The sequence below is a fragment of the Temnothorax nylanderi genome, unplaced genomic scaffold (assembly GCF_030848795.1).
Source record: "Temnothorax nylanderi isolate EJ_2023f unplaced genomic scaffold, tnyl_v1.0 TNYL_tig0050_pilon, whole genome shotgun sequence".
NCBI classification, from domain to species: Eukaryota; Metazoa; Arthropoda; class Insecta; order Hymenoptera; family Formicidae; genus Temnothorax; species Temnothorax nylanderi.
This window is the reverse complement of record NW_027249112.1, coordinates 1,019,360-1,045,655: the sequence shown is the minus strand read 5'-3', so window position 1 is coordinate 1,045,655 and position 26,296 is coordinate 1,019,360. Positions and strand designations below refer to the sequence as shown.

Sequence of the window (26,296 nt, the reverse complement as noted above, 5' to 3'; positions counted from 1 at the left end):
TCGACTCGACCGCATCTCCTGAAAACTCCGGGAGTTCTGGCTGCAACGAGATCCCGCGGTGTCCGATGTCCCGTATTGTAGAGATATTGTCGGATTCGCGAATGGAAGAACCGCAGGAAGAAACGGCAGACATATCGGCAGAGGTGGGACCAGACGTCGTCCAGACGAGGAAAATAAAGAAAAGGAGGAGGCGGACGAACGCACATGGCGCCGAGTTCGAAAGTGGCCGCGGATGCTGCTGGAGGCGAGATATCCTCCGCGTTTGAGGACGGGAAGGGTGGCGAGATGCGGTGGCACGAAGAGAGAGATGTGTGCGGAGCGAAAATAGGAGCTGTTTCCGCGGGTTCTTCCTCTCGAGGGTCAGATGCACACATACATACACACACACATACATACCACATACAGAGACACGGCACATACATTCGTATGGAGGATGAGAATGACGCGAGAGAAGGAGAGCAGGGAAACTTGGCACGCGTCTGGCATACGGGACTGCCCGTTAAAACCTGCGAGGGTAGACACCAAATGCTATTCCGCACACGGCTTTCACGCTCGGCGGCACATACTCAGTGTCTGGGAAAAATAGAAACAGGAGAAAGGATTATGGGGGCGAGAACGGGGATGGTGCTGCCGCAGCCGATAGAACTCCGCGCCACGGTCGTTTAGCACGTTCTTGTGCTCCGCGCGAAAATTGGAAAGCACCGGGGCACGGCGCGCGCTTTCGCCGTAATTTTAAATGGGCGCCTAAAACTGGCGCGCCTCCGACGAACTCCGCTCTCTACTCCCCCCCCGTCTTTTCATTTTCTCGAACGAAACGGGCGCCGCGCGCTCGTCCGCGTGCGGTTAGGTTTCGACTTACAGCGCGGTAACGTCGTATCGAGTCGCAGTGCGCGAATCATGGAATTTTATTCGCACAGTCGATTTCATCCGCGAGGTAACCAATTTGAAACTCCGTTGTTGCTGCATAATACATCTCGCATCGCGATGATTTCTCTAGAGCACCTCGGCGCCGCGACGTTCGCGTTTTTATCCGTAAACAAACATAACGTCGTAATTTATATCGCGATTCCGACATTCCGCGTAGTTTTATTTTGCTATATCAATTTTTATATGGAATAAAATTTTTTTCTCTCTCTTTATCTATCTATCTCTCTTTACATTTCATGTAATCGATTGCTTTATGAATTCATACCGGCGCTGTATCGCCTCGTGCTTATATAATTATCGACGTTCGCGTTCGCATGGATGTATTTGATTAAATGAAAATCTCGCACATAATTGGGACAATTGCATTGCGTGTAATTACTGCAACGATTGGCGATTCACCGAACGAAATTTTCCATGCGTGAGAAACTGCAGAATCAGCCGTTGGAAGGTTCTCTCGCGGATCGATCGCTCTTTCGGTGTATACTTTTTCGCGCTTCCTCTCCCCGCGCGATCGATGATTATTACCTACAACTTCGCCGTCGCCGCAGCCAACAAAGTGATTTCACCTTTTCCCGCTTCGCGTAACGAGCATCGAGACTCCCGATAATTGCGGGATGCTCGATGCGGTTGCGGTAATTGCGCCCGACGCAGTTTGTGTTTATTTTTCTCCGCCGGCACCGATCGAGGGGGGGGGGGGAGGGACAAGGAGGTGGACTGTGTGAGGCCACGCACGCGGAGACGCACGCGTACATACATACGCGCGTTCTTTGATCGTATATTCGCATCGATGACTGCAATTCCCGCGACGCGCCGAGCACTACCACCATCGCGTCATCGCAATTGCGTGAGTATGTGACGACGATTATTTAGTAATCTATAAATCATGAGGTGGGGAACCGAGCGAGACCCGACATTAGACCCTGGCAAATGATCTGCCATCCAAGAAAGGTACAGCGCCGCGCGATAATTGAGATCGCACGGGGAGGCTGTTTATTTCTCTCTTGCTCCTTGATCGTAGGAGCAGCTGGCCCGATATCACGATTGTAAATTATAATCCCGCGCGTTTGTGTTAAAGAATAGTGTATAACTACGAATACCGTGGAATAATGAAATAAGCGTACCGAGACCCGTTATTTATTCTCAGATCCTGCTCGTTTTCTACTACTTAACGTCGCAGTCGCGTTTCTTTCTCACTTGCGTATATATCTTCATCGTAAAAGTACGCTAAGAAAAAGGAGAACCTTGTAACGACGAATCGGGCCGAAACATTGCAGCTTTTGTGCGCAATGGAAGCAACATATATATAATCCACATACTTCACCGATCCTGTGATTATAGATCTTGCAAAGTCACGCTTTCGTGGGAAATATTTCGGTATCCGATATCCGATATTTCAAAGAGTGCCTGGTTGCGATATGCCAGTACTTGACTTTAATGCACGACGTTCATAATCGCCCGGCTAAAGTAGAACCAGGTTGACCGACATGCAAGTCATTACTCCCACGATCGAGAGATTATTTTTTTTTCGCTACTTAGTGCCACTGGAGGACCATAAAATTATATCGCGGTGCTATGTCGTGTGAAGGCTGTCAGTCGTAAAAAAACCAAGTTTAGCACGAAAGGGGACCGTAAAAGACAGAAAAAAAATCGTTGTGTTTCGTTTTAGAATTATCTATGCAATGTATGTAACGTATTAAATCAATAGATTATCAGACGAATGTAATTACTTAGCTTATTGTAAAATGCAGAGCTTACCGGAATAGCAGAAGGCTAAAAATAAAAAGTACCATGACTTATTTATACGATATAACATTGAATTATATATATATAGATTTCTCACAGTATAATATTGCGATAACAGGACCCTGATACGACAAGTAAGATATAATACAAAATACGAGCGATAAAAGCTCGACAATTTTTATCGCTTTTGTGTATAATGATAATTAAGTTTTATTATCTTTTCCATTTTATTATTTTATTTATACTATTTTTTAGGATTGCAATACCGATTGTGAGCTTCTTGTATCTTACGTGTGCACATATATGTACATACTTATATATGTATATAGTATATATATATATATATATATATATATATATATATATATATAAGTATAATATGTATACCCCCGTAACTCATAAGAGAGAGATTAATGTCTCCGGCGGAACTCGAGAACTGTAAAGCCCCGCTACAGAACTGTTCTGTTCTATGCGAAAGCTGTTATTCGCGGAGGAAACAGACGCAAGGATCGTGATGCGACTATAGAGCGTCGTAAAGAGGAGTTTAAAGCATCCCGCACTCTACGAGGAAAATTCAAGATTTCTTGCTGCGACCGAATGCGCCGTGGGGGAGGGGAGGGGAGGGGGCTCTGGTTACAATGATTTTTAAAATACGTTCTGCGTAAATACGGGAATGGGCAAAAGCGCTCTTTAGCGCCATGAATTTTTACGATAATCTACATATTCGCGCGAAGAAGATTCGCGCGTGAACGGCGAAAATGGAACTTCTTTGTTTGCACATCCATTTCGCCCATCGAGTCGTAACGTTCGCGCTGCAAACAGCTTATACGCGTTTTTATATTGCGCCATTTATTATCCTATAAAACGGGGACTCGGATACCTTTACGCGGCGTACTTCTCTCTACAATACCACGCCATTTATGTGATTTAATAATTCACTCTGTTTTTCAAACGATAGCATGTAATGTAGCATGATGAATGTAACAAGAGATATCAGATATCATCTCAACACCGGGTATATATGTATAAACTAAATTAAATTCTTTAGAACTCAAACTAAGATTTCCATGATCGCACAAATACTTAAAGACAAGATATTTTCATAACAAGAGCATATTTTTCATAGTATCAGCTGTATCGCTCTCCCCGTGTTTTGAGTTTACTTTTACTTTTAGAAATTAATTTTATTGCATGATATACTTACATGTTGTGCCAATATCGAATACTTTTATAAATAATGATATCGGGAAGATTCACGCGACTATTTAAAGGCTGAGCTAAATTTATTTTTCGAACGGAATACATAAGTAGATTATCGTCGGCTTTAGCCGGTTGCCAATATATAATTTGTTGTTACGACGCCTTGCAAATCGGCTTTGCTTAGCTAAGACAAATTGACGATATACATAAATTATTGCGAGAGCAACAAGCGGAATACTTAAAAATCGTAATAATCGATTGGATAATGCCTGAAATAAGAAGAATATTGTAACAATTCATTAGTACTACATGACGATATACATAAATTATTGCAAGAGCAACAAGCGGAATACTTAAAAATCGTAATAATCGATTGGATAATGTCTGAAATAAGAATATTGTAACAATTCATTAGTACTACAAAATAAAGAGAGAGAGCCTCATGCTAATAAAATACTGTCCGAAAACAAATTACTTAATGGCAAACTCATAATTACGAATCATAAGAACTGTTATAGATTCTGACCACGATTTGAATTTAAAAAAATTTTATTTTTGTTTTACGTTAAAATCATACAAATGTAAATTTAAACCATGCAGATGTAACAGCTATTTGTAATGACAATTTTGTGGAATCATGAATAATTGAAATAAAGCTGCTAGAAAGGAGCGGTTGAAATAGATTGATGCTAGGTGTGTAATAATTTTTTTCAGTGCTGCGGTAGTCAGGTGGCAAAAGTTGTAGTTAGTAAAAGTCACGGCGTAATGGCTATGGTAATTAGTAGAGATTAAGCACGCGATTGATAAATAAACTCGATTCGACGCCGACCTGTATACTTCGCCGGTGAATAGTCTTTGATTATCTTTCGGGGACATGATGATTTATCTAAGTTTATTAGGCGAGCGACAGACTCTATCGATTCTTACCTCGTCGCACTGTCGACTTGAATAGCATTTCCTGCCCGTACACGATAACCGCTGCACGTACTTCACTCGGAGCAGACGGTCTACTTTAAAAAATCGAAGCTTCGCATATAGTATACCTGCAGCGCGGGATTATATAAAATTATGAATTATTCTCCCTCATCGAATACTTTGTCGTCCCGCTAGTGTTGCAATAACGACTGTTCTTGTTTCCAAACTTCGCCGAACAGTTGATTAGAGGATTCCTTATTATTGCAATAACTTGCGGAGTTTCGTCATATTCGCGTTTTTCTTGATAATCCAGCAGGAAACTTAATTAAGAAACCAGCCTTATTGGCATGTCTAAACGCTTTATATGTATCATTCGTGATTCTATTTGCGAGGAAATAATTAAACCAAAGTGCTCTCGCCACTGTAGATATATGACCAATCACATCTTGATGTGAATTGGAGCACTCATCTACATGTCAGTTACGAATATGACAAACGATTTCAGCGTCTGCGCTTCATCGAACGTCTTAAATGTATTTTCTACGCGTGCCATACGGCCCACACCGGTCGAAAGTCCTTTTCGTCATCATCTATTTAGCTCCGAGTATCTCTACACTCGAGACCTATTATTGTTGAAAACATGGGCATGTTTAATATATAATCAAACTCCGTATGCTCCTCCATTAAGGCATTCGACCATGCTTATGTAAATTATGCCCATATGCCTCGTGTGTGCCTTGAGAATACAAACGAAAAAAACTGTTTTATCATTTTACAAACGCCTTGACGTCTCGTACGTATTTTCTTCGGAGCTTCCTTATGAAGTCAATATATCAAAGAATTACCGTTCATCCATATCATACGAATGAACGTTCACGTAATACGTAATTAACATTAAACCGTTTGAAAGATTACTTTGTCGAGAGAGTTGCCCCGGGCGTCATTCCTATTTCTGCAATAATCGTATAGAGTTGTAATTTTAAACCACACGGTTACGATAACGTTCGTTTTATCGGTTGATTAATAGTACTAAAAGAAAGAAGAGGAATAACAAACATCTCACATTCTATTAGCTAACCGATTAGCTAACCGAGTTGGCTATTCATACAGCTTAAATCTCGAATGGTTTCGTTATTCGGTACGAGTCGTTGTCGTAATTCGGCCAATTATGAAAAATGTTCTTAAATTTTACAGACCAATTTTTGTATATCTGGAATCTGGATACATTGAGAAATTTTGCTCCTTTCTTACTGTTAATTTGAATGTTTTAATGCCACTTATAGATTTTATTTTGAACTTTTTAAAAATATCATTGGATGCATGCATACCGAAACTGTTATATGTATAATCGATATTATGTTTACTGCAACTTATTTATTTGTTCGGCTATTTTTCACGTTTATGAATTTTGGCCTTTGAACACATAGCTTTTCAGAATCTCTCATCGTTTGATAACATATTGGCGGCTATCAGCTGAGGAAAAAATAGCCGCATACGCTCCGCCGCTTGAAATAACGTTGTATTTCATTTCCTGATGCTGAGCGGAGCCGCGAAGGAGGAAAATAGAGATCAGAGAGGAGAAAAAAAAATAAAATCCGTTAAATTTACGTCGTCAATAAAAAGGAAAATAAACGTGGCATCCTGCGCGCGCGTTCACCCAAGGCGATCATCTTCGAGATTCAGGGCCCTCCCGCGCATTCGTGGAAACGGGAAGATTACTTATTTATGGTTTCCCCGCTCGGTAAAGGAAGGCTAGACTCAGAGGGCGTGCACTTGCGTATACGTTTGATGTTGCCTCCAATCGTGTAGTTAACGAGAGTAACCGTTGATGGATTCGTTTTCCACGTAGAAGGATTATTTATTAACTCTACGATTCCCTCTAACGATCTCTACCGGGAACGACGTGGGCGTTTAGGATTCATTATGACATGACTCGAGTATATCTATTCAGTGAGCAACACGGAGTGAAGAAACGGCGTCGTTCCATCAACCGACGTCGGAGCTGTCGTTAAGTATGCGTCAAGATGAGAAGGATGCACGTTACTCATAATAATGATTTTTACAGCGAGTGCGAGAGATCGCGCGTCGATAGATATCGTTCGCTCGCGTTCTCTCGCGAAAAATAGACATTACGTAGATTCAACGAGCGCGGTTCATCGATCGAACGCAGCGGGAAAACATTCGGAATTATCTTTACGAGGCAATCGTGTATTCCAGCGAGTGACGGCGCGGCGTTGCGAACTTTAATGCGGCAGCAACCACGGTTATCCGTGCTACGGGCAATTTCCGCCGCGGGTCTACCAATTAGTCTGGTAATAATTTTCCCGCCTGTGGCTCTCGTGCCACGCCGTATCGGTAGCCTCATCCGCGATGCAAATTTTTAGCGTCAACAACGTACACGCGCGAGTTATTCGGGACCGCATGTTTCATCCCGGCCGCGGCGCGAAGCGGCCCGCAGCGTTGCATTGACGCACTGACAATTGTCTTCCTGTATTTACTCTAAGTGCCGGCAGAGAGCACAATAAACTGTACCTGCTATTGGGACCGCGACGACCTAGCGTCGGGGATGTCATCCACGCTAATACACTCGCGGTCGTGCTCTCTCCTAGTCGTCGGTTACGACGACAAAGAAGAAACGACCCGCTCTTGTCTTCCATTTTCCACCGCCTCGCTCTCGCCCTTCGTCTCTTGTCCCCCACGAACTCGCGGAAAATGTATGATACGCCCACTCGTGGAGTTAAACCGCTATTTTTCTTGTGATAAATGAAATTGTTTCGCGTGCGGCGCTTGTCACGCCCGCGGACGTTCCGCAAGTTGTGCGGAGCTTCCTCGAGTTTTCCTCCGGAAGCCGCTTCGAAACTTTTCTCGGGATTAAATGAGAATCGGAAGAATGTGTCCGTTTTACGATCCGTAGAATCGTTTTACATAACGAGAAGATATCTTAATTGTGCGAAACGCAATCGCGCACGATTTATAAATGTCACATTGTTGAACGTGAATATTAGGTCCTATTACGTTAAGCGCATTGCTGGCGATAATCAAGATAGATGGATCTATTAAAATTAGTATATCTTTGATACATTATTGTTATTATTAAAATACAAAATTAGTAAGAAGTTAGAAAAAATTAAAAATATACTTGTTTAACATTTATTTAACAAAGTTAATAACATATTACATATGTGTGTATATATATGTAATATATGTAAGTATATTGTAATATATTAACGTATTAACGTTAAGAAGAACGGGCTTAAGATCTTAAGATCACATTGCCGTTTGTTAATATACACGAAAGTACTTTATTATACTAGCAAGAATCAGGATAAGCGCAAGGCAGAAAGGGCGACTGCGCTCAGTATATGTTTGCTTATCGCGTTTCTCATATCGACCCACCCATCGCTCTGCCGAAAGTCGGCTGATATTCTAATTTCAAATTCAGAGCGTTCAGCACGATTGCTCTGGATCCTTCGGCAAACACTTCGCACGTTCACGCAATATCTTCGCGGATTTCGGAGTGAAAACACTGGCCTGCGCACGCGCGCGCGCACCCTTGGAACATGTCACCGTTCGGACCGGCGATCCGTTTTCCTGGCCACTCTCGTCCCTTTTCCCCGTTCACTTCTCCGTGGAAGTGTCGGCGCTTTATAGTTCAGGACGGAAATCCGTGGACTTTGAGATTGGCCGACCCTGTTGCGATCAGACGTCGAGCGACGAAATACTAGCGTGGTGATCGATGGGATCCCTGGGAGCGATCGCTCCTGAGGCACGACGCTTCTTCTCGAGAAGCGATCGAGAAGTCCGATGAGACGTCAGGGAACGCGCCGTCGCGGAAAGATAGCTTCAGTGTCACTGTCAGGAAAGGAAGAGAGAGAAAGAGAGCGAGAGGAGGGGGCTAGGAAGGGAGTCAGCTCATTAAAACGCGATATCTCCATCTACATGTAAATCTAATCGAGCAGACAAAACCGTAGCGACATCAAACCACCGTTAACCACTGTCTATCCCATCACTGACGAGAATGGCGGGACTTAAGCTCGGATACGAGCTCGCCTTTAACCGTCAGCGTGTACATCACCGCTAGATTCTCGTGTAATGAGATCTAATCCCGGTGTTTTCTTGTCTATGAAAACCGCATTATACCAACGTTTTACCTACCGTAACAATATTTCGTGTTACAGATACCTTGTTAAAAGCTTAAAGATTGATTGTAGTTAGCTGCTTCCGCGTTTTTGCGGATTAAGCAGCTCATTATTCTCTGTCGTCAGAAAAGAGGAACGATCGTGAAATTTATAACATTTTTGTCGATACATCGAATACAATTTCTGGCTGAATTTTTTGCACGGGTTCGCGGAAAGAACGGTTTTGCTGAAGTATCTAAAAATTTAGCTAGATACAGATCTGAAAATAATTTTGTTGTGCCATCAAAATAATTATAGTAGGTCGCTGAAGTATGATGATAATGCTATAAAAAGTTTTGATATTTTAGCAATCAGTTTGAGTGTTCTATATAATTATTTTAATGGTGCAATAAAATTATTTTCAGATCTGTATCTAGCTAAATTTTTAAATACTTCAGCAAAACTTTTTTTTCCAATAGTTTATGATGGTAAAGAACCTATATTGATCCAATTAGAATATTAGAATAACAAATGTATACTCAAAGCATTTAAAAATGATTACATTTATATTCAATGGAAAAAGATGATTTATTTCAATGTATCTTGTTCTTTGTTGCAGTACCGATCATTGCCATTGACGGTGTCATCGGAAACAAGGTGCAGCTCCCTTGCGACATTCGTTCCAATAACGACGAAATCAACATGGTGCTTTGGTACAAGGAAGGCAGAAGCGAACCGATTTACAGGTAAAATATTTCTGCATATCCATAAATTAAAAATCACTAATTGCTTTCAAATCTCGATGTCCTTAAATTCACATTTGCTCGCATCACAAAAAAAAGTTATTTTTTATTTGCATACAAAAATACTTTCCATCTTCATTATAAGATCTCAATGTGCTAGAGCCAAATGCACTGAAAGAAACTTTTCGAAGTTTAGCCATATCTTTTTTTAGCCATATCATCTATAAAGCGTATCTCCTCGGAAAAATCAAAAAGGAATAAGTTCAAGTACTTAGGTCCGGAAATTCATCGCGTTATTTTCCACAACGAAGTTCATTCGGTACTCGGGTCGCCGTTTCGCTTCCGCGGCCCGTGAAATTTTGCATATAGAATGGTCGGCACACCGTCGAGTCGTCGGGGTAGAAGTGCCGCGGCCGGAGCGGGCCGACGTTAGTATCCGGTGGGTCATATTTAAGAAATGTAATAAGGTGTAAGATATGTGCTTGGAGGATGGCGATGCATCGTCTCGAGGTAGAAGGGCGGCGGAAAGTGTATGCGAAGCGATGCCAGAGATGCCAGAACTGGCGCTTGGTGCGCGAGGGGGGTGCAGGTCGTCGCTTGTTGTAAAGTCAGTTTAATCCTCGCCACGACGAGAAACTTTAAATTTAAAGGCGGCCGCCCGCGCCGGTACTAAAACGTCTCTCCCTTGGCCTCGGTAACGTACCCTAACGTGTCGGCCCTTCTCTTCACGGGACCTCTCGCAGTAAAATATTTATTGCATGACATCGTGCCCACTTATCGTAGGTACGCCAGACAGTTAAGGAAAGGAAACTGCGAGGCTATACGCGGGCATGGTCGCGCATAGCTCTTTTCTAAGTATATTCCTCCTCGCGCATGTATTCAATGCTTCGTGCGTGACAGGAGTAACTCATGTGACGTGCATATCGTCTCATCAAGATTTTCTCGCGCTGTAACTTATTCAAGCAGAAGAGGAAGAGGGAGTTCTTTTCTCTCTCTCTCTTTGGTTAATTTTATTGATTTAACAAAACCTTCATAATCCTTGAAGACGATTGAATCTTTTCCCTCGGTTATCTACATTGGTACGGAGGTCATCTAGTTTTTCATTTACTTAGAGAATGGAAGGGCAGAGGGGGCTTAAACGATTGACTGCATTCTTCATGATATGAATATTTGTTCGCGAATCGTGGATTCAGATCTTTGAGTTTCAATATTACTCTGTAATATCGAACACTCAGCGTCTTGATCGAACAAAACGATCGGTAATATTTACAATCTCTCGGGCGGTCTCCGCATTTTACCTTAATAGATAACACTTTGCAAAATCGAATCCACTCAATTCCATTCTACGTTTTCTCTCAGGAAAGTTTCAAGACACTTAGATCCACCGAAGCGACCTGGTGAATTCCTTTCCTTGCGTGAGACTTGAGAGTGATCGATTTTTTAACGAGTGCTTGCCCTAGCAGAGAGTAGTAGCTAAATAGAAAGCGATGAAAGACGCGTTTGCTCGCAGAGATCTCAAGTATTGTTTAAGATATCATCGTAATAAGCCGTCCAAAGTTTATATTATTTTAATCAAGATTAAGTTATGATATAATACGAGAATGGAAATAAACGAAATTAATTTTCTACACGAAATCTACAAACGTTTGTCGAACATTAACTGAGATCTCATTTACTGCGCTCGGTAATTCAATATATGACGCGCGCTACTCATTTACGAATAGATTTCTCGCGAGCTATAAAAAAGAGCTACACAAGTTCATCTACGCTCCGCAATCTCCCGAGATAACGAAGAAACGGCTGGAGGCTATGCCTTTCCGGAAAGTCTCGACGAATCAGCCTCTCGGGTCGTGATCGACGAGTCGGGTGAGTAGGCAGGCGACCGATCGATCTTGAGAGTCGTTCCACCGTCGATGAAAACGCCGGGGTTGAAGTCAGAAGACCGATATGGGAAAATCGCTTTTCAGGGTTATCGCGCGCGAGAAAAGTCGGTCGAACGTGTTATATCCGCGGGGTCGTTCCCGTGCCGGGCGACAGCCCTCGTGGAACGTGTGCCCGACCTCTCCTCCGAGGTCTGCCCTCCTTCCATCGCGCCCTGTCTACGACAACGAGACGGGCGGGCAGCGTTGGTGGCGCGTCACGGAAGCGCCCTCCTCGTCCACTGGAAGTGCGAAGTGGAAGAATTAAATCGTATTTCAACGTCAATGCCGCGGAAGCGAGCGTGAGGGTGGGATAGCTTAGGGACTACTCAGTCACGAGCGAAAATCCGAACTCCCGTGCAGTCGCGGAACGCAATTTAACTTTTAGTCGCTCACGAGGAGCCGTGGAGGGTTTTACGCCTGGTATTCCCTTCCCCCTTCCCACCCCTCCTCTCCCCCTCCCCCCTCGAGATACCTCTTTTCTTTCTGTCCCACGCGGAGCAGGTCTCTTATACATCCCGCGACCGTCCCTCTAATCCGTCTCCCTTTGCTCCTGTTCTTGCTCACCGCAAATGCTTAATATGCAATCACGCTGCACTGGGAACGGCTCCCATGCGACTCCGTATATAGACACGCCTGTCCAATCGGCAGTCCTGGATCGTAGTTCCGCAAACGATTCTTCAGCGAAGCTGCTGTGCGACGGTAGGGTAACATGCAGGCGTGAGTGTGAGTCTCGACGTCGAGCATAACGAACGATGAACATAATGTTCCGACTTCAATCTTTTAGTCTATCCGAGTTCACACATTAAATTTACGCCCGTTTCTAAAGCTTTTGTGTTATATAATGAGATAAGAAAATGGCAACAGCAATTCATAAATATTTAATATAATGTAAGGTAAATTATAAACTTGCAATATAGTACAAATTGTGTTGATTATTTTATCGATTAGAGATATTCAATTTGAAGATAATTAGAGGTATTTAGTTAAAAATATTTAATCGGTGAGATCATAATCGACGAGAAGTCTTGAAGCGATGTTATATAGGTATTCGATCACAAGTACCCGGGAACATACGTTCATTAGTTATCCTGTAATTAATTCAATCACAACAAGCTTTTAATAACGACGCCAGTATGTCATCTCAATTGATGTGAATATGGTGCAATTACATCGCAAATTATGTAATTAAATTGGTTTTTGGTATATGTATATAACGAGCAAAACGGCAATTATCAGCGATAAACTGGTATCTGGACTCTTATTACGGGACACGTATTCCATCGGAATCATTCTAGTATTTTATGCCTATTAGCGAAAAACGTTGAAATTCTATATTACGTAATATCAAGCATTGATAATTAATAATACATCGAGTATCGGTAATACATTCATAATGCGCTCGTATCTCATAACAACTGAAAAAACGATGGAGCTTCACGATTGAATTTACTGCAGAAGCTAATCGATTGTTGTAGCTTTGACGTACGCGGCCGCCGGCAGTACAGCAACGCCCGCCTTTGGTCGTCGCCTTTGGCATTGGGACCAAGAGCTTTTTTTGTCACGGCGACGAATCCAGCTCACCTCAGCATTGATCGGCTGGAGAGCACCGATGAGGGGACCTACCGGTGCCGGGTGGACTTCAGAAACTCGCCGACGCGGAAACAAAGGATGAACTTAACCGTTATAGGTGAGCGCATTGTATCCCGGTGAAACTCAATCAACCAGTGATCACGCAACAATTAAAGTCGGTCCTTTTGATCAGGGCGCGGTAATGGAGGTCGCGTCAAGTATCGGAGCAAGAACCACCTTCGATCTCGAGCCCCCGAGATCGCTTTTTACGATATGTAATTTAAATCATCGAAATATAATCGTTTGATTCTTCGCGCGATACGTAAAGTTCGCGCCATGTTTTATTTAGATACATATACATTTGCTCCTCGATACATCTCGTCGTGAGCGTTGACTTACGAACTCTCGGTACTTTCCAGTGCATAAATTAATCTCGGCGTAAGCCGCGGTTTGCCTCGCAAACTGGGGAGCTGCCGCGGTAATATACTTCGTAACTACGACCTGTTTTGCGGCCATTATAACAGTTAATTCTGCTACAACGCCAAAGTTCTGCCGGATTCCACCGCATCGACCGCATACGCATCTCTCGCGCTGACTGTCGTTTCGCTAGACGAACGATCGATTAGCGTCCGCGCTGGATTCTAACGACGCATGCTGTTCGCACAGTGCCTCCATCGAAGCCGGTAATAACGGATGGGGCGACGAGGACCGTTTTGGGCATCGAGAAGCGGTACAACGAGGGGAGCGACGTGAACCTGATTTGCGAGGTTCGTGGTGGCAAGCCGCTCCCGAAGCTGACGTGGTATCTCGACAATACCGTGATAGACGAGTCCTATCAGTACGATACCCGGGATGGGTTAACGGTTAACCACTTGACGTATCCGAAAATTGGACGACAACACCTCAAGGCGAGACTCATCTGTCAGGCCAGCAATACGAACTTGGTGCCACCGCAAACCAAATTGCTCATCCTCGATGTGAATCGTAAGTCGTTGACGATCTTATTCTATACTTTCCATAATTTCTTGTGCTATTTTGACGAAACTGCATTGCGATGTTCGTTCTATCTTTCGTTTTCTTGAGTTCATAGCCATGAATCAATTTCGCGCGGCATTAAATTTACTCGTGTTGTCATAACTCTAATTTATAACGTTATGATAACGTGAGCGACATTTACCTTTCATAGTGACATCTATTAAATGAGTTAATAGACGCGCCGCACAAAAATACCATTCAGCGTAATCTAGATCAAGCATCACGAAGTCGGTGATTGCGTTAGCGTAAATAGCGTATTCGAAATAATGTCTTACATAAATAGAAGAGTGCCGAAAGAGTGCTTTTCATCGAGTAATAGGCTATAAGCGAGAATTAGCGCTGAGTCAGCATGTCGATCATTTCGCGCGGAAAAAAAATGAAGGCCCCTCCTGGTGGATGCTTAAAACGAATCTCCGATTACCCTAATGTACGCCCATACTGAATGACGATCAAGAAATGTTCTACTTACGCGACCTACTTTGTCAATCTCTGTTGCATGCTCGTGCAATGCGGTTTCTTAAACGTGTTTTTACGGGAATCGCAATCTATCAAACGGGCGCCATAGCCGGTCCAATTTGCTCCGAGTCGAAAAAAATCGTAGATAAAACTTGTTAGCATTGTTACTAAGCTACTTTTATAAACTAATACACCGATATTTTGGAATGACGTAGCATCAAAGTACGAAACCGCGTTTATACGCGTATCATTATAAAGCTATCGTTTTTTTGCGCAACGTTTTTATCTTCAATAATCATATTGCAGTGGAACAAATTATTGTTTACATTTTCTAACATTTCGCTATGTATAACGCGGCCGTTAAGCGTAAACGTGCCCAGTGGACGTAAAGTGCTGCACATACGTAGTTCCATGTAATCATTAATGTAAGTACGCAATTATCGCGTGCATAACGAGCTACGAGAGTTCTCCATTTGCGCGTCGAGGTAGACATGGAACTACCGACAAGTTGACGCGCGTATTTCGCGAAAGAAAAAACATTCAACTACGCTTCGCATATTTTCTTATCTGGGGATATCTTCCTGGATGGCCGTTCATTTCTCTTTACCGAGCGACAAGTGTTGCCACTTTTGTAATGAAGTCGCTGAACCTTAACGCGTTAATGCGATGCTAGCCGCAAATGTAAGCGTGTGGATTATAATTCATTCTGACAACCCTCGTTTGTCGCGTACGAAATCTCTCCAGCTTGTAATCTTCATGTTCATACAGCATGCAGCGTACCAAACGGCGTATCTATCGAATCTGACGTTGTCTAAGGAAACGAATTCGCGAGAATAGTTCGGCGATGGAGACCGATGCAAATCAGCGTTTCCCTTCCGTAGCCGCGTGGTTTTAGGCAGCTCTCTCTCGTATCGTACACACCGTTGGCGAATCGCTCCAACGGTCACAGAGAGGAGCACATGCACCGAAGGCCTTTTCACGTGGTCCTATAGCCGGGCCGCCAAGGTATTCACGTGCTGAACCTATTAGTCGTTCGGACGAGATTGGCCGATGAAGATAACGGTAACGCCTCTCGCAAGACGGATCAGTGAATCGCGTGCCTCCTGGGTCCGCAGCTTCGATTCCGTGTTTCTACGCGAGCACTTGGCGTGCGACAGCGCGTCCGTGTTCGGGCGAGCCGTTGTTGTCGGCGTCGTCGGTCGATAGACGTGACGGAGAACGCCCACGCCGTGCACGCGTGTGCGTGCACGTCTGTGGGCGCGTTAATCGTCCCGTATACGGGTGTCTCGCGCGCGTGGGATGGGTGCGTGTGGGTACGGCGAGGTAAGAAGGTAAGTAAGCGCGGCGCGCTAAGATATCGTGTGTAAGTGGCGGCTGGAGAGTGTTCGACTCGTAATGACCCAGTAACGTCGTGCCAAACAGGAGGGAAACGAAGAGCCGCGGCAGGGTTGGAAGAAACTATTCGAACCGGCGGCGATAACGTTAATGTAAACACGCGTAAAAGCATTAGTGCTTGACGGAGCTGCAAGAGGCGCTAATTCGTGGGCCGATTGATCTCGCCGCGATCGCACGTTGCACGCGCGCATGCCTCTGGCAACCTTTACGTCGTACGTTAAGGGAGACGCGCGGATTAACTCGGCGATTCACGATACATGTTGCGACGCACGCTAACTCTATTTAACAGCACGACTAATAATAGTATAAAGAAAAATTATAAAATCGAAACCTTACTCCCTCGTTTTCGGCGTGTACTAATTTTATTAGAACAATCTTTGATGACTAATACGTTCTTGACGTGATCAATTACACCCTTGCGTTTGTCCAAACGTGAGAGTGCTTTCAAAAATGCGACATTTGTCGGAGAAGTCTGTGCTTGCTCTTCCCAACAAAACTCTAAATTTCTTATTTTTAACAAAAGTAATAGTTTCTTATTTTAAGCAATCATTCTTATTTCAAACACAATATTTTATGACTTGCATGTAAAAAACATATGTTTTGTATCTGTGTACACAGTTCTACCAAGTTAGTCTGATGTTTGCTTTTGTTCCAAGAAATTGCATTCGATAGTTATGCAGGAGGGTAGTTCACAGTTCGCACAAACAACTAATCCTATCAAGCATAAATAATCAGACAGTATATGCAACTAATAGACGCGGGCATACTCTTGTATGCAAATAATTTCGTACATTCCCGCGGGTGATGCCTATTAATTCATACATTGCAATGCGTGCCGAATCCGCTCGATAGAAATAATAATAAGCATGCGTATCCACGCTCCCCCGTTCGAAATGCGTATCAATTCATTCTTAATTGCTGTCACATGAATCACTTTGAAATTTTAATGACCTATTAAACGCCTTTGAACAATAAATTATCTCCTTCATCAAGATTTAACTCTTCGCATTCGAAGTTCCTCTCAATTGAGTGAGATTGATGAAATCAGATCCCGTCTTTCATTCTAAAGACTAAAGTTTGTAATCACTTTTTAATTACAAAAAAAATTAATCTGAAATTTTGTTACGTAACAACAGATAAATTAAGGACTTAAGCTCTTGTAATGTCGTGACATTTCACACAGTATCGTGTGCTGTTGTAGCAAGATTCGATCGGCGAGAATGTGAAAAATAAAAGTGGGCACGAAGTGCGTGACGTGGCTGGCGTGACGAAAGCTTTCGGAGTGGTCCGGAGTGTCTGTGGCATAGCATGCAAATGCGCTTTGTTCATAAATTTTTTGCAAGGATAAAATACTTAAACAGTCGGGGCACACTTTTTTTGCGTAGCGCTTGGCAATTCGTGCCACCGGTTAAGAGTTAAAGTCGGCATCAATGTGATAAACGGCTCGCTAGACTTACCAATTGCAATTGCGCTAATTCGTATCCGGTCGTGCGTGCATCGGGCGCACGCACGCACACGAGCACGCACCTTCGCACGCGCGCGACGTTTATTCGTGCGCGGTCATGCGCGTCAGAAACTGTTCGCTTGATAATAATTAATAATCTCGTCCCCCCGAGTTGGGCCGCGGCGCTTTTCCATGACGCGCGAAACATCATCGTCATTCATCAGGGAGCTATCTCGACCTTGTTCCCTGATAAGACCGGGAGATTTCTACTCACCGAGGGCCATGCGCTTTTCGTCATCGTCGACGATTTCTCGGGGTATTGATTAGGTATATTAAGCTATTTAAGTCAAATTATCAGAACACAAAAAATTTTATATGAAATTAATTTGCTAATTATTTGTTATTTTTTGCTTTAAAAATTTTTAATTTTAAGCTATCTAGTTCTTCGTAACTTTTTAATAGCTGAAGAAAAAAAATTACTTTTAAAAGCAAAAATAGCAAATAATTATTAGCAAATTAATTCCATATAAAATTTTTTGTGTTCTGATAATTTGGCTTAGATAGCTTAATATACCTGCATTGATTTCGGTTGGCGCCGAGAGTCGCGCCGTGCTTTCTGACGGAGCAGGTGGCCGTTCAACCGTCTGGAAATAAATGGGAAGGTGCGAAGAGCGCCGGGTTTGATAAGTGCCCCCCCGGCCGAGGGCGTCGACTCGTAGGGAATTATTCGAACAAACGATAACGCCACGGTAAACACGCGTGAAACCATTAAGGCTCGGCCCGCAGCGAGCGTTAATTCCACGGACGTTTGTTCGCCGGTGTACGCAAATGGCATCGCTCCGCTGCTGCGCCTCGATAATACGCGAGTAAAACTTGATGAATGCGCATTAGGGTTAACGATAAAACCAGAGATTCCATATGCAGGCGCGAAGAAAGAACGACGCACACTCTCGTGTCGTGTGACGTTGCGAGGTTGACTGACCTGCTGATTTCAGTGCAACATTTAACTAAACGTAAAAATATATATAATCTTCAAGATTTCTTTTATGGCTCCGGGATATTTCGTTCAACTTTTATCGAACATATCCCTTTTGTCTTGAATTTTCGAGCAAAAAGTCACGAGCTAAGTTAACAAGCCGCTTCAGGAAAACACTAAAGCCAAGCGTGCGAACACGATATCTAACACGACCGATAGAGTGGAGCAATTTATCAAAGCTGTCGGCGATCACTGAATTACGAACGACAATGGAACCACAATGTCGAAGGGTTGATTCCACGGATATCGTAGCAGGAATCAAACATCGCTACTCGTCCAAGCAATTGCGCACCGGCTTTGCGTGCTTTTGTTCTAATTGAACGTCGAAAATAGATACAATCCTTTCTGCTCGTTCCTCGGGCGCCGTGAGGCGCGATCACGATCGACGTACACGCGATGCCCGGCGCATCAAGTGATGCTCCCGTCGATACAATCTGTGCCACCGCTATCGGACCTTCATACGTATTTCAGACCCACCTTGCGCAAAACTAAGCTACTCTCGAACGTAATCGCGCTCTCGACATGTTTTAATTAAAATCTAATCTCTCCCGAGACATCTACTTGAAATAGATCGTACCGATTCTTTATTACGTGCAATGCGTAACAAAGCGATTTCATCACTAAATCGTATTATCGCTCGCGGTATTAAGCTGATCAAGTGGATTCCTGATTATTGGATGAGTGCAATGGACGCGGAAGTTGATTATACGAATGAATGAAAGTTTCTCTAAGTGAAAATATATGTCTAGACTAGCATGAGGGTCATCAGATTTATTCGTAGACACAGGCAAGTGTATGTATGTGTATGCGCGCATCAGGACGAGAGCGCAGAGCGAAACGGAGGAACCAATTTCAGAGAAGTGGCTACCAACTAATGGCAATTAGGGGTTGTATGAGTGGTTGGCCGTGACGACGCATGAGCCTTGCGTTGAAATTTGCGGGGACGTCCATATGACATCAATGTTATATTACGAATTGGCTAATTCGATCGCTTTCGATCGACATGAATATCAAATATTCGCTACAAGCAGCATACGACAAGACATGCATGTATTAAGCTATATATAGGCTTGTAATTTTGTAATTGTGGAACTAAATCTCCCTGTTAATAAATATGATAGTTATTCATTATATTTGCCGCAAATATAATGAATATTATTCGTCAATTTTTAAGTAACGTCTCGGGTTGTTTTTATCTGTGCAGGCATAACATCTATATAGAGAAGTAAAATTTTCAAATCAAATCATATATTTTTTTTATTTTTGTATTGTTGAAATTAAAATTGGTACTGATATCGCTGAGGCTAATATTGATCACGTACAAAAATACGATTACATTTTTGGATTGATATTTTGAGATACAGTCTGTTTTATTACTATTTTAAATTTATCAATATTATTGGAGCTACGCGTTATTCTCAATAAATATAGTAGATATCACAATTATTCCCGCAAAAGGATCTTAAAATAATCGTAACAATTATAAAATTAATTACTTATTAATTAATGAATTAATTATAAAAAAAACAAATACGATGTAACTTTATTTATCTTTGTAACGTGCATCTTTTTTAAATGAACAAAGAGAGAAAAATGAAATTTTTTTGTAGCAAAAATAAAAAAGGTTTTACATATATTTCAGTAAGTAAAAGATAAAGGATGAGCGACAAGAATAACTTGCTGCCTTAGATAATACTCTTATTTTTTCGAAAATCTTATATGATTGTAGACTCTAGGAGTCAGTACGATCCTCTCGTGAATTTGCGATTTAAATAATTAAAATATATTGCTGCGCTATGTGAAAAAGGCAAAATTTTAATCGCGATTTTTGAGCGCGGTCCATATCGTTCTTTAATTTCTTTCATTGCTCGCGAAGCTCATTTAGTTTGTCGGGCGACGAAATTTCGGTATGATTTTACGAATATGTTTCCCAGTTTCTCTCGGAATTAGATAGTCCGATTTCGTCGTTTTTCCGACCGTTTAATCTTATTCCCGGATTTTTTCTGGTACAAAACTGACCACCATCGTTTTTGTAGTAACGGGAGCGTTTTCACGATTTCACTCGCTGAGCAACTTCGAAACAGTAGCGATCCGAATAAAGTTGATTAAATTAAGATTCGCCAGTTTCAAGCAGAAACTTGGCTATACACGCACAGATAATGCTTAACGATGTAACTTTATTTATCTTTGTAACGTGCATCTTTTTTAAATGAATAGAGAGAGAGAGAGAGAGAGAGAGAGAGAGAGAGAGAGAGAGAGAGAGAGAGAGAGAGAGAGAGAGAGAAAAATGAAAATTGCAAATACAATAGGATCTCTCATATTATAACGTACACATTATATTATATGTGCAAACATCTGCCTTTTTAAATGACAAAACACCTCCACGAATAGTAAATGTACATAACTACGTTGCATGCAAATTGCATCTTGTTTTCCGTCGAAAAATAGGCTTTTTCGCTTATTAAATTGGGGCATCTCTTTTTTCGCAAATAAAAACGCCTAAAAAATAAACCGTTCCATAGTTTACTGTAATTACAGGAAAACAACCACATTTTTTTCACTGTTGCAGTAAAACCGTTGTTAGTTCAAATCCTGACGAAGGAAACGAGAGTTTCAGCCGACAAAAATTACAACGTGGAATGTCGCACGAGCGGTTCACGACCAGAAGCAATGATTACTTGGTGGAAAGCAAATAAGCCAATCATTAAGCCGACTGAAACCGTAAGTTCGCTATCTATTGCATGTAAATTATGTATGTGAAAAAAAGTGTCGTAGAGCGAAACGAAAATAGACATCATTCTAAAGAAGGAGGCTAAAGAAGGAGGTCATTTAAATGCGGGAAGAAGAACAAACATTCTCGGCTACTTAATAAAAAGTTCCCCTCTCGGGCTCTTTATTTGAAGATGTTAAATGTCGACACTCAGTCTGTAACTTTCTGGTGACGAAAGTAAATTTATAATGCTCTTGTTATAAAATGCGAGTAAAATTGAGAGTGACTACTTAAATTCAAGTATCGCGTTAAATCTTTTAATTCCCCCTTTGCAGGATATTTCAAGCGATAATTTGATTCCTATAAGACTATTTTATTACGATGTAAAATTATCTTTTTCATTACACGTATTAAATTTGCTAGATGATATTTTAACTAGATTAACATAGCTGCGCAGACATACCCGCGAAAAATGTTTATTTAACAAAATAACATTGTACGTTGGACTCTGATGGTCCTTCCACACAAGCACGTGGATTATGATCGTTTTTCTCCTGCACGGTACATTGGATTCTTTCTTATTTCCAATAAATTATAACTGTTTTTGATCAAAACAGATAAGAATTATGAAAATATTAGATAGCTGCATGATCAGATTTTGACAAAAAGTGGACTTTGATCGTTCTTCCCCTGTACTCTTCAAATGCATATAATTTTACAAGTGATTTTCGGAATCAAAGTTCGATCTTGAGGAAGAAAGTCGACAAAATTGCTCACGCATTCTAGGAAGAGCGTAGTTCATTCACGATTCATATCCCGAGTACTATAATTTGGAAAAGTTGCGTCGAGTGTTTTTATATATATATTGTATATGTTATCCTGTCTTCCGCCATCAACTGGATGCGAGCATTTGTGTCAAGTTCTGAAAACGGTTAGCGGAAAGCATTGCTGAAGTGCGTCGCACAATTCGGGGGAAAATTCCTGAAATCGACGTCCCGTAACTTGCCGCAGTTTACGACGATTCGCCCAGAAGTTAGGACGATGCAGTTATTTCGTTTTTCTTGTGGACGACTTCTCGCACCCCTCCCTCCTCTCCTTTATTCGTCCGTTCATCCCGTCGCCTCGATCCCCGACATACCTCGACGCTCCTTTCGCAGTGACAGAGAGAGTACAGAAGTTCGCGAACGATCCAGTGGATCTTCGCTTGATAAACTTTCGAGACTTAACTTTCTTTTCCTATTTTCGACGTAGATGCCCTCCTCCCCCCGTCCATCGCCTGTGGCACGAAATGTTTCAGTTATACCCGAGAGCGTTAAATTTTTAAAACGTCTCCCCAAATATAACTGTTTTTCTTGCTTCGAGAGAAGCTATATATATTCCACGAATTCGTGTTATGTATTTCTTGTTTTTTTTTGCATGAGAATGTTCCGCGCGTCGATCGATATTGTATCGATTCAATAAATAACGATCGTATCGTTTTTGTCATCTCTTCTGAATTACATCGTACGTTAGTTATTGAAGTTTAACAATTGAAATGGCAAATATGAAACATTTATCGGTATCTTTGCGATCATTAAATGATATAGTATCTGTAGCGTGTATTCATGATATTATAATATTCAAGATAATTATGCATAGATATTAAAGCGACATGCAAACTGATATAGCTTGATCGATATTATAGCTGCGGTTAGTTAACAATAATGAAGCAATACATGATAATTTCACCATTCGCATATATATTGTTAGAGATATGAAACAACATATAACATAATTGATTCTAATAATATGAGTTTCCGTAGTAAAGTAAAGTTGTACCTTGCATTATAGAATTCTTAATGTAAAATCACATTTCATTTTAATAATTATTTTTATTTATATAATATATTTACTTAAAATCTACATAGATTACAGAATACGCATTAAAATAGTTCGAATTTTTTATCATTTCTACTATAATGCATAGATCACACAGTAATACATAAAATTATATTAAGTAAGCTTCGCTGATGAAAAGTATTCAGTGTTTCCACGTATCAGAATTTTACGATTATGGTAACAGAGCGACATTACCGTTTTATGCTTATATCATATATATTTTTACTGCGCCATTATTTTATAATCATTCGCGAGCGAAAATGTTTGAAGCACTCGTGACGACCATTACCGCATACGTGATAACGGGATATTTCACAAAAAGTTTGTATTACGAATTTTTTCATACGTAGGTAAATACGATAAATACGTTAGCTCATATCGTCAGGTTTTCAGTGCGTTACAAATTGAAAACGCAGAATAAATTTTTATCTCTCTCACAGGGAACATCTCTCTCATTCCTACATGTGATGCGATAGAGATGTGAAGGAAAACTGCGTTTTTGTAATTTTTGAGCCTTTAATCTTGTCGTTGCATGAGAAATTGACTATACTTTGCAAATTCTGTATTTTTTTTATATGTTTCGCTCGTATTTCAGAATTTGTTATTCTTCGTGAGAGTACGAGAAAGTGAACAAGATATCATCAGACTTACAATTAGTAATTGTGTCTTATTTGCATGGAGGCATAAGATCGATTAAGTTAAATGTTTTTTTTTTAAATATCCATGAGGATGCGTTCACATCTTCTTAGAAATAGTGGCTTGTAAATGCCGAACGCCGGTAACGTTCGGTCGACGTATGCGAAACGTTGTGACTGTAACGTCAGTTCGCGTATACGATCTACCTGCGCGATATATCAATGCTCGTGTGTTGGACTGTCCAGAGGGTTTTATCGGAAAATTCGATCGCGTCGCACTGAGGCGCACTGAAAGTACAACGCAGCGAAGTTTACAAAAAAAAAAATGCACGAGATAGGGAAAGCGAGACGGAGAGGGTGAGCGAGGGAGACGAGGCACGATCGGTGGAGGTGTATAAGAGAGTGAGAGACAGCGACGCACCACATTTATCCTGACGAACCATTACTTCCATTCATCGTATTCGCGATACTGATGCGGATACGTGGCTTTTCCGATATATATGCCCGATGGCACTATCATTAAAATGACATCGCGAAAGCGGGAGGGACACGGGCCGTGATGGAGAGAGGAAGCGTCAGCGATGTGACCCGCACCCGGCTTCGACCTCCATTTCCCGTCGTTGCTCTAAGCATCATAAATCTTGAAAAACCGTTAATCCCCGGCGCTCTTTTATTTCGGCATCACTTTGGCCTAACAGCTTCCAACGATGTTAAATTAATATTAGCAGCAAACGCGTGACGCCGCATGAAAAATGGAATGGCGCTTTCGACGCAGGAAATGAGAAATGTGCGAATCGTGTAAAGATAGCGGAGTTTGTTAATGGGCCGATTAGTTTATGCGATCAATAGGCCGGCCACTTTTTAATCTGAATATCGCGCGAGTTATATATCTCAATTAATTTCGCAAAGTAGTTACATTATGAATACGATATAAACACGGCGCGAATTTTCCTACGAATTAAAATGTTTTTCGAGAAAATCTATCATTTCTTTGAAAATTCTACGTTATAGAGCTGTGCAAAACGTATAAAGCTGTGTTTGATTTCCAAATCGATATGTTGAATCGTCAGGTTGAAACATTTGATTCCTAAATCAACTGCGTTACTCGATTCTGCAGTACTGGGAAAATTGATACCGAAATAAAATCTATATTTTCGGTTTCGCGTGTCACAGCTCTACGTTGGAAACATTCGATTTCGAAATCAACGTGCATATTTAATTACAGTACCCGATCGAGAACAATCAGAGTTTGAGTATCCTCAGTTTCGTGCCAACTATAGAGGACGACGGTAAATATTTAACATGCCGCGCGGAAAATCCTGATATATCAGACAGCGCGTTGGAGGACAAGTGGCGGCTTGACGTACAATACCAGCCGGTGGTCACCTTAAGGATGGGCGAAACGCTGAATCCGGATGACATCAAAGAGGGCGACGACGTGTACTTCGAGTGTATAGTGCGGGCAAATCCGAAGGTGTACAAGCTCGCCTGGTTCAAAGATGTAAGTACCGCGAACACTCGCGTGTCTATCACGATATCCGAGGAAACATTTCACGGTGTATTTGCGTTTTGTTGCACACCCACGCCGTCCGTTCTCCCGCCGCTTTATGCAAATGTAATTCGTTCTCCATTAGATAACTCGCGTGCGTACTATACCCACGCGTTCTTTATTACAGTACAGTTTCCACCCGTTAGTGCGCGAGCATTCAAATTACATTATAATTGCAATTAAGCAACACGGACTTGTATTAAATTCAAATCGTATTGCAACGGCAATTTGTATGTGGTTTCAGGGCAAAGAATTGAAGAATAATTCTACAGCGGGCGTAGTCCTCAGCGACCACTCTTTGGTTCTCCAAGGATTGACTCGTTACTCCGCCGGCGATTACACCTGTCTCGCCGCGAACAGCGAGGGAAAGACGGCCAGTAATCCGGTGTCGCTCCAGATAATGTGTAAGTGGGAAGCACAATTAACAAGTTGAGGTTCTCGTGTAATTAATAGCCAAATTATCTCGATCGAAAATTGGCCCGGGTAAACAATGCCGTAATAGCATTGGAGCGTATGTCCTTCATAAGCGGCGTTGGTTCTCCCAATTTCCCTCTCGCAGCCACGATCCCTCGATAATTACTTAATCGATGGTAAGCAACTCCGCGGTGTGCACAGAGGCAAGTACAGGGGTGTTTGTCGAACGCATGAGAAACGAACTCGACGGTTAAGTCGAGGGGTGGGATAAAAGGGGGAATAGAACGGGGAGCGCGCGGTAGATAGGGTGTATAGTTTTCTGTGAAACACGGAACGCGGGTTATTCTATTAGAATGGTCGGTGCCCCTGGTGCCAGCCTGGCGTATCTGCATCTTGTAAATGACCTAAGAGGGAAGGAAGGACTGCGATGCATATTCAATGTATGTAAAGCGTAGTTGAATATTCATGTGTGGGTGAACGCAGGCTGGCAATGTGCTAAGCTAGGCCGGAGCAGACGTACGGCGAGGCGCACGTAACTGAAGGAGATCGCGGATCCGTCCTGATGTACCAAAACCCCCCTGCGGAGTTGACGACGTCGATCTTTTGC

The 26,296-nt window shown here is 42.1% G+C and overlaps 1 protein-coding gene across 1 annotated transcript in view; it reads left to right on the top strand.

Annotated features, from left to right (window-relative positions):
* The window catches only part of LOC139772512 (nephrin), a 96,947-nt gene that overhangs the window by 51,558 nt on the left and 19,093 nt on the right, over positions 1 to 26,296 (top strand). Inside the window, exons 2-7 of the mRNA XM_071706244.1 lie at positions 9,523 to 9,649; positions 13,044 to 13,255; positions 13,804 to 14,121; positions 21,073 to 21,224; positions 24,952 to 25,227; positions 25,520 to 25,679. Of these exons, the coding sequence (XP_071562345.1) occupies positions 9,523 to 9,649; positions 13,044 to 13,255; positions 13,804 to 14,121; positions 21,073 to 21,224; positions 24,952 to 25,227; positions 25,520 to 25,679 (1,245 nt within the window). The remainder of the gene's footprint in view (positions 1 to 9,522; positions 9,650 to 13,043; positions 13,256 to 13,803; positions 14,122 to 21,072; positions 21,225 to 24,951; positions 25,228 to 25,519; positions 25,680 to 26,296) is intronic.